General features: G+C 39.1%; 1 protein-coding gene across 1 annotated transcript; it reads left to right on the top strand.

Annotated features, from left to right (window-relative positions):
- Positions 1–1,943: 1,943 nt before the first annotated feature.
- Positions 1,944–3,495, top strand: LOC134824502 (uncharacterized). Its single transcript, XM_063836408.1, has 2 exons — positions 1,944–3,409; positions 3,492–3,495. The coding sequence occupies exons 1-2, from the start codon at positions 1,944–1,946 to the stop codon at positions 3,493–3,495; spliced, it is 1,470 nt and encodes a 489-aa protein (XP_063692478.1).
- The last annotated feature ends 6,730 nt before the right edge of the window (positions 3,496–10,225 follow it).

Genomic DNA, 10,225 nt, shown 5'->3' with positions numbered 1-10,225 from the left:
ATAGCTAGATACAAAATTAATTAGGAAACAAAAGAACCTAAAACAGGATGAAAATGACAATATAAAATGAAATGCTCAATATAAACTTTCTCCACAATGTTGAATTTCTCTCTGATTATGTTTGCGTAATGCGTATGTATCAAGTGACTCGTGAGCTACGTGATTTCTGAGCCACGTGATTCCTGAGCCACGTGTAGGACTCAGTAGGGCCTGTCGTGATATAATGAATCGCTTAGGTTCCACCTGGATCTGGTAGTCGTCGTAATTCTGCGGCCTCTATGTATCGTCATCTCGCACAACTCCTTAAGAATCTTAAAAGCTGGGCATGTAACAATTTTCCCATTTATCAGTCATATAGAGATTAGGAGTTATTAAGTATTTTGTGCTACCTTATACATTAATTTTGTATCTATAATAATACTATAATATACAGGGTGGGCCAAAAGTCAGTGTGCAAACGTTGGCCTTAATAGCTCAGTCACTGAGTGCCCAATTGAAATACTTCCTTCTGGTATGACTTAGTACCACCACTGGTTCGAGGAATTTGTCAACTCGAAAAATATTCGCGTTCATTTTTTTCAAATGGAGGTTCATTTTCACATTTTTTTGATAGTTTGGATATTCGGATCAAGCTAAATGTTATTGAATTGTGTTTGGCCATTCGAATTACGTTTGCCCTGAAAGAATGAGAGTTCTAGTTTCTCAGATGACCGAGATATGAAGCATAACAAGCTTGTTCATTACGTGTGATCAGGTGATTGGTTTACCTAATCACGTGATAAGGTGACCCCGTTAACTACCCCGTTAAACATTATGGGAATTGTTAAGGGTGCCCAATTAAGGTGTCGTCGTGTCACGGTGTCACATAATCACCCAGTCAATTTGTTAACGAGATACCCAAAATGCTTGTTAACTTCGTCATTTCTAATCCGTTTTGCCTCATTTTTTCAGATCATATGCAACATAGGATGGCCTGTTCGAGTGATTTCGGCAGATGCTCTGGCGGCAACGTACAGAGTAGATTATCTACATCAGAACGCAAAAGAAGAAGCACAGCACTAATCTTCACTCTAGCTACTTTTAATGTCCTGGGTATTACTTCTCCAGTTAAACGGGATGAACTTTTGAGAGATTGCTATTATCGTAAAATAGACATTCTCGCTGTGCAAGAAACAAAATGTCGTCACTTTGAGGATTCAGTTTTGCATTTTACAGATGATGATGGGAAATCACACAAATATCGCTTCATAAACTTTCAGCAATTTGACAATAAGTGGCAAGCAGGTATTGGTTTTCTTGTAAATTCAGTCTATACCAACTACATCAAGTGTTACAACAGTATCAGTGACAGGGTTGCTTATCTAGATCTTGAGATACCAAGTAAATCAGGTAAACCAAGACTTTGCCGTGTTATCAATGCCTATGGACACACTCAAGTAAATTGTGATAAGTATCCGCAGAGACGTGATTATTTCTACAAGTTTCTTGGCAAAGCTGTTGATATCCCATCAAGTTGGGACTTATATATTCTTGGAGATTTCAACTCTCGACTCGGTAAATTGTCTCATTCAGATATTGTTTTCGGGTATAATGACTTTATGGGTATGTATGGGTCTGGAAAGAGGAATTCAAATGGAGAGCATCTTCTTAATTTTCTTGTTGATAAAAAACTTTTTGCTTGCAACACTAGCTTCCAGCACCCTGTCCGTCATATAACAACAAGAATTGGTTTTATGAAAGACTACTCAGCTCCTAAAAACTCACATCGCACTTTGCCCTACTACTCTCAAATTGACTATGTCCTATGTAGCAGTCGATTGAAGAAACTTTTAGTGAATTCTCGAAGTTATGGGGGTACTCTTGTTAAATCTGATCACAAAATTGTTATTACACGTTTCAACTTCAGTGACGCTCACCTTGTCTTCCCCAAACAGAAACCTAAAATGCATTTTGATATCACAACCCTTGTCAGTAATCCTGCTGCTAAAATGCATTACAACAACACATTGAATGATATTCTCACAGACAGCCCTGTTAATCCTAACCCTGAGGAAGAAATGAATAGTTTGTTTCACAATGTACATAAAGCTGCTGAGGTTAGTATTGGATACCTTCCTAGGAAACGCCCTAAAAACTTTTGTAATGACCTTGAAATTCGAGAGATGTCTGATGAAAAGAAAGTTCTACAAGCTCTACTCAATCAGAACAACACCTCTGAAGATAGATCAGTTATACGTACCAAAATCAATCGTATTCAAAATGACACTCGTAAGAGAATCAAGCTCCTTCAAGAAGAGCATGCAGACACTCTTGCTGAAGAGATAAACGAAACTGATAGTTCTAGAGCATACTTTGCAGCCACTCGCCAACTAGCAGGTATCAAACGTGCTCCAACCATAAGTGTGCATGATGAAAACTCTAACTTCATAGGTACAGACACTGGAAAAGCTGCTACACTAAAGAACCACTTTGAAGAGAAGTTCACTGCAAAACATACAGTTGAGCCTATTGACACTTTCTTTGATCAACCTAGTCCTCTCGCTGACCCTATTACTGCTATTGAAGTTGAGATAGCTGCTAAAGCTTTGAAGAATGGTAGAGCCACTGGGCCTGATGATATCCCAAGTGAATTGATTAAGTATGCAAACAGAAGTGTATTTCAGAAATATGCAGACTGTATAAATACCGCATTTGAAACAAACACCACCATAACATCTATTGGAAAAGGCAACATTACTCCACTCCAAAAGCCTAAGAAACCACTTGGTCCAGCAGCAAACATCAGACCTCTCACCCTCTCAAACTGCTCCAGAAAATTACTGTCAATGATTACCCTAAAACGTATCCAAGGCAAGCTAGATCAGTACACCGGTCCTACACAAAGTGCTTACAAGAGAGGTAGAAGTTGTGGCGATATAATTTGGTCTCAACGTATGCTAACCTCAGTGGTACTTAGAAAGCATTGGAGCTACCACAGAATGAGTATAGACATGTCAAGTGCCTTTGACACCATCAGCAGAGAAACAGTACTCAATGTTCTTGAAGATGCTGGCTGTACTAGTGATGAAATTAGGATGGTACGGCTCCTACTATCAAACACAGTGTTGAAAGTAAAAGTCAATAATACTGTATCAATTGAGTTCCAAAGCACAACTGGAGCATTTCAAGGAGATGCACTATCAGGTAATCTATTTACTGTTGTTGAAGCCGCTGCACTTATTCACCTCAGATCTGTACTCTCCCAAGTATCATCAACACCTTACCCAGTGAATCATCCAATCCCTAATCCTCCTATCTCAGAAGAATTCATGCCACTCGAAACAGGATACTCTGATGATATTGACTTTAATAACACTGAACTTGCTCCACTCAAAGAAATGCTTCCTATCGCTAAAGATATATTCCAGCAGTGGGACCTTCATATCAATTCTTCCAAGACTGAATTTGTCCATTTTTATTTAGCAGATCCTAAACCCACTGTTAAACGCAAGGTGATTGTTGGAAAAGTGTATAGAGGTGATGAAGAGTGGCGCTCTAACAAAACTTTAGGATCGTTGATGTGCACTGTTAAGGATATCAAGAATCGAATATTCCTTGGTAATGTTGCCTTTAGTAAATTTCAGAAAGTTTGGATGAAGAGCAAGATTTCAGTCCAAAGGAAGATCAAAATCTACAAGGCACAAGTAGTCTCTATTCTACTCTACAACTGCAACTCCTGGGCTGCACCACTAGCTTCGTTGAATGAACTTGATATTGCTCATCGCAAACACCTCCGAAGAATCCTCAACATCAGATGGCCTACTGGGGTTATTTCTAATGAGGCACTCTATGCTCGTTGTTATGTCACTCCCTTGTCTGTGAGAGTCTCTAAGTTTCGATGGAGAATGTTAGGACATATCTTAAGAGGACAGGAAGACTCACCAGCATACACCTCTATGTTATTTGCTATAAATTCTGATATTTTTATGGAAGGGAGACGGGGTAGACCATGTTTAAACTTATTAGATGTTATTAGAAAAGACTTGACTAGTAGAAATCTTGATATTAGACTTAAGAATTTGACTGATTTCGAAGACCTTAGATTTTTAGCTTTAGATAGGGAGGAGTGGAAGAAGTTAGAAGATGGTTGATGTTTTTTGTTTTCTTTTTTATGCGTTTTGATATCTATAAGGTGCCTAGGATGCTCTTTTAAAGAGATATTTCGTACTTTGAAAGATTTACTACTACTATATGCAACATTTGATAATCTACTGTCTCTAAAACAAGAATTGCGCCCGTTTGTTCGGCTGTCGGCGGACGCTAGATTTCCATCCACTTGCACCAACTCTTCAAATTTTATCATGCCTTCGCCTTCAATTAATTGTTCGTTTCTTGTGTCACGTGAATTGGCTTAATTGACTAGCTGAATTGTGAATAGTTACATTAAACCAAAATAAAAGTTGATCGTTGTACCTCAGCTCAGAAGGTCAGCCAATGCAATTAGAGTGGGCCGGACCAGCTTAATGTAATTGTTGATTAGCTCAAGTTTGGAGGTGCCGCGAGTTTAGTTATCTGTGGATGTTAAAGGAATGAAATACTTGTGCATCGAAGAAAATAAATGTTGTTCAGACACAGCGCGCGCGTTAAGGTAATTTAATTAATTTTACTGATAAGCCGCGCGACTTTACTCTGAAATATCGCGTGTAGATTTAATATGAATGTTCCTCCGCAAACGTTAAGATTGAAGTTGCCATAACAACGCGCAACTCTATGGCAGAGAAAAATGATACACGATATAAATCTAGGTGAAATAGAAATGGATAAATAAGGAAGAGAACATATTATTATCATGTTGTGCTTAAAACTGGTCCCTCTGTTCCATTTTCTAATTAGTGGTTATAAAGATTAAATGATGTGTTCTAGTCATACTTCAATGATCATGATACCAATTATTGGAATTCAAGTCTCAATGTCCAGTATGTTAATTAGTTCAATAAGATGAAGTGTTCATTCCATTGTCTTGCTAGGTTAGTGTAAAGTAGTAGATTTGGAGATCTGTGAATTAGGAAGTAATATCACTCAATCAGCAGCCGATGGTGTGCGTTATGTTTTGACAAAATTGTGTTCACAGCTGCTCTGAAATCAGTTAATTATTCAATTAGTTTTTCATGCGTTTGAATGATTATATCACTAATATAGGTTGAAATAAGGTATATTATATTACTTCGGAATCATAGGGTGACAGAGAAAAATGGATAATCTTTCCAATAAATATGAACACTAATAGAACGATAATGTTTAATTTACGAACCATTTCATGGATTGTGATATGATAGAGTCAACTGTCAAGGAGGGCTGATCCGGAGACGGCATTTTTTTCTATAAGCGAGCCTATGGCATGCAAGGAACTGTTGACAGTTGTGAAACTGAATGTGAAGACTGGAAAACAGCAAGCAACTGATCTGAAAGGAAATAAGTTGTGATTGTCCCGTGCGTAATATTACATCTACAAAAATATTGATTTCATCATAAAATACACATAAAATTTCAAACACGCCAATAATTCTGACACCCTGCTGTACATTATATGAACATTAAATCAAAAGTGGTGAAGCAATCTTGAATGAAAGCGTGAGAAAACTGAATGTGCATAATAATTGTATTATTATATTAAAAAAGTATAGAAACACCTTCCCTTTTATGTAGATGTGGAGAATGAGGTGAGGTAATTAGCCTGAGAACAGTTGATGATGAGCAGGGACAAAAGGATTTCGCGGTTATTTTGGCCAAAAATCGCGGCACCGCGACAAGCCAAACTAGGCTAATTCGCGGCTAATTCGCGGCGGGAATTTCGGAAATCGCGGCATATTCGCGGCAAAAAATCGAAAAATCGCGGCGAATTCGCGACAAAAAATAATGTATTTACAGTGCTTAGTTAGAGTTCACATATTCTTTGACTATTCTATTTGATCGGCTCATGTCCCATGAGGATGTGATCTCATCATATATGATCTGATACAGGCTGATGGGGATTGGGGGTCAATAACAACAAGAGCTGCCATAACTTTTGACATGATCTCAAATGTTGCAATGTCATACGTACTGTATGACATATCTCGTTATCGATACTATATAACTTTCAACAGACGACAGGAGACATTATCATTCGACCATCTACACTTCACAACTATAGCAATGGAATACTACGAACTTTTCAATCCAATTCCAATATCCCTACCTAGTCTATCCCCATCTAGTATCCAACCTCTACCCCTTGAAGCTTACCCTGGACGACATCCTTACCCCGGCCCCCTGCACGAACCTTCTAGAAGTTCTAAGCACATCCCGAGGGAAGCCCATGAATGTTCCTTATGTGGTCTACGACGAGATTACATGCTCTACAAAATAGCTTCCCATTGTCAGCATAAAACGATGATTTGCCAAATTCAGCCACTCTCGTCGAAGCAGTTATATTGCCCTGTTTAGCCTGTTTCGAGCGTTTGCTAGAAGAAGGTCCAGCCGGTTTGTCGGCAGGCCGTTTGACAAAGCGGTCCATTATAACAAGCGAATACAATACCAAGCGAATAACGATGACGTTATCGATGACGAAATATCTGACAAGTGACGATTCAATAACAACACTGATTTAACATACTGTTCGATTTCTTAATCCATTGTGTGTCTTCTGGTCAACTTTATGTCGTTTGGTCAAGTTTTTTATGTCTACTGGTCAACTTTATGTCGTCTGGTCAACTTTATGTCGTTTGGTCAAGTTTTATATGTCGTTTGGTCAACTTTATGTCGTCTGGTCAAGTTTTATATGTCTACTGGTCAACTTTATGTCGTCTGGTCAAGTTTTATATGTCTACTGGTCAACTTCCATATACGATCTCCAAAGGCAGACCTCCCCTTCGCAATATAAATACGAGCTCGGAAGCGGGAGCTCCGCCTTCAGAGGTACGTATCGAGAATGACTCGGACAGAAAAATTTCTAAGTCAAAATTTTTCAAAGTTTTTCTGGAAACTACTTTTGTTCATGTTTCATGCTACCCTGATCATTATGAGCCGAAAATATTTTTTCGGTTTTCAAAGGTCACACATACCCTTCGATACACGATTTTGGACTCGAGGGCTCCCCTTGTAATGCGATCTCGGAAGGCAGGCCTCCCCTTCGCAATACGAGCTCGGAAGCGGGAGCTCCGCCTTCAGAGGTACGTATCGAGAATGACTCGGACCGAAAATCTTCTAAGTCAAAATTTTTCAAAGTTTTTCTGGAAACTACTTTTGTTCATGTTTCATGCTACCCTGATCATTATGAGCCGAAAATATTTTTTTCGGTTTTCAAAGGTCACACATACGCTTCGATACACGATTTTGGACTCGAGGGCTCCCCTTGTAATGCGATCTCGGAAGGCAGGCCTCCCTTCGCAATACGAGCTCGGAAGCGGGAGCTCCGCCTTCAGAGGTACGTATCGAGAATGACTCGGACCGAAAATCTTCTAAGTCAAAATTTTTCAAAGTTTTTCTGGAAACTACTTTTGTTCATGTTTCATGCTACCCTGATCATTATGAGCCGAAAATATTTTTTTCGGTTTTCAAAGGTCACACATACGCTTCGATACACGATTTTGGACTCGTATCGAGGGCTCCCCTTGTAATGCGATCTCGGAAGGCAGGCCTTCTCTTCGCAATACGAGCTCGGAAGCGGGAGCTCCGCCTTCAGAGGTACGTATCGAGAATGACTCGGACCGAAAATCTTCTAAGTCAAAATTTTTCAAAGTTTTTCTGGAAACTACTTTTGTTCATGTTTCATGCTACCCTGATCATTATGAGCCGAAAATATTTTTTTCGGTTTTCAAAGGTCACACATACGCTTCGATACACGATTTTGGACTCGTATCGAGGGCTCCCCTTGTAATGCGATCTCGGAAGGCAGGCCTTCTCTTCGCAATACGAGCTCGGAAGCGGGAGCTCCGCCTTCAGAGGTACGTATCGAGAATGACTCGGACCGAAAATCTTCTAAGTCAAAATTTTTCAAAGTTTTTCTGGAAACTACTTTTGTTCATGTTTCATGCTACCCTGATCATTATGAGCCGAAAATATTTTTTTCGGTTTTCAAAGGTCACACATACGCTTCGATACACGATTTTGGACTCGTATCGAGGGCTCCCCTTGTAATGCGATCTCGGAAGGCAGGCCTTCTCTTCGCAATACGAGCTCGGAAGCTCCGGAAGCTCGGAAGCTCGGCCTTCAGAGGTACGTATCGAAAATGTACCTACAATCGGAACTCACGGAAGGCACGCAGATTTTATGGAAAATACGCAAACTTGGTCCTCAGATTTAAAGGAAAATGCGCAAATTTGGTCCTCTGATTTAAAGGAAAATGCGCAAATTTGGTCCTCAGATTTAAAGGAAAATGCGCAAATTTGGTCGTTAGATTTAAAGGAAAATGCGCGATTTTTCGCGGAGGACTGAAAAAATCGCGATTTGTCGCGGAGAATGGGAAATTTCGCGATCTGTCGCGGAAAACGTAAAAAATCGCGATTTGTCGCGGAGAATGGGAAATTTCGCGGTTTCGTACATGCCGCGAAATCCTTTTGTCCCTGATGATGAGGTACAATAACCACACGCAGTTAACCACTCTTCTCAGTTTCCGTTAGCACGTGACAATCCCACGGGTAAATTGCTCGGACGAACCTCTTTGCTAACATATGATAATGCATCCAATCTTATCTGATAACTGAGGTATTACAGGGGTTTAAAGATATATTATGAGATAATAACATGACATTTATGACATATTGAAAATTATAAGGTAACAAAAGTATATCGATTAAATAGCTGCAGTAAAACAAATGTAAAGTTAGAGTGCAAGTTAAATGGAAAATGTAGTATGTGCATGTCATTTATTGCTAATATGATAATAGAAATTGGTTAATTATGGAGAGCATAAATTAACGTAGATATAATTATATAAGATAATGTTGATTAATTTGTAGAGTAGTAGTGATATGTAATGTTATAATTGTTGTTATAGCTTGTGTCTTAAACTTCAGTGTCCTGTTGTACGTCTAACTTCCTGAAAAACGAATAATGTTAGGAGGAACTATGGTGCAATGAAATATTACTAATTACTAATTTTTTGGCAATTTTAACCATAGCGGTGAATAAGTAATTGAAACTAATTAGTATTATCAATGTAAAGCATTATTATAGGCGACAAAAAATATTGTTGCTTTAAAAACGCGACTGTATTACCTGTGTAATCAGAACCTCGAGTGTAAGAATGTAAGGCTGACTACACTGTTCACACCGCAAGAAGTCACGTTACAACAGCACTGGTATGGTGTTGTGGAAGTTCTAGGATAGGTATGGGGTGAGTGGTGTTCGTGATTGTTAGAAATTGCAAGTAAATGATAGCTAGAGTGTAAGATTACTTATAAGTGCAAGGGCTAACATTCACAATGCCGAGGGTGAAATTACAATTCATGAGATGGTGAGTGCGCAGAGCCAATTTCTAAAATAACAGTATACCAATGAACGCCATGACCATCGTCTGTATTAACTATAAATAAGGTTGGGGGAAGGACCTGTGCGTTAGACTTAAACTTATCCCAAAGGTGTATGATGCGGGCTTTGAACGTAGACTTACTATGGGGAGGTTCTACATTGGAAAGATAATCATTTCTATGTATAAATAATAAATTGTGAAAATGGAGCGAGTAAATAGGAATAAGATCAAGGCAATTAGTTTCTGAAAGGAACACGGGACTTGTGCCGGAAATGTTAAGAGCATGATTACCTAGTGCACATATGTTTGTCTCAAAATCCGAGGCTCCCCAATAGTTACAGTCGAATAGTGATGCGTTAAACCATGACTGGCCTGTCGAAAGAAAGGACTTCAGTTTAGAAATGACTCTAGAGGCGATGTAACCACAACTGGAATTAACCTGGATATTAGCAAAGGAGGCATTGACTGAGAATCCCAAAGATTGTAATAAAGTTGCAGTTTCTGCCGATTGAGGATGACCCAAGAAATCAATGACATGAGCCCTGCCAACAGTTTCAGAGATAACTTGTGGATAACTGGTAGGAATTTGCATAACCGGATTGTTGACCACATCTGCATTGCATAAAGGAGAAAGAGACTTTGTCGTTTTGAGATGTTTACTTAGAAGTGGACTTGCTGGAACTTGAGGAGAGTTTGGTAAAGGACGTTTGAGACCAGTAGAAGGCTGTGGAGACA

The sequence above is a fragment of the Bolinopsis microptera genome, chromosome 12, assembly GCF_026151205.1.
Source record: "Bolinopsis microptera isolate Bmic1 chromosome 12, MBARI_Bmic_1.0, whole genome shotgun sequence".
NCBI classification, from domain to species: Eukaryota; Metazoa; Ctenophora; class Tentaculata; order Lobata; family Bolinopsidae; genus Bolinopsis; species Bolinopsis microptera.
Note: the sequence above shows the minus strand (reverse complement) of the source record. Positions and strands in the feature narration are given on the sequence as shown.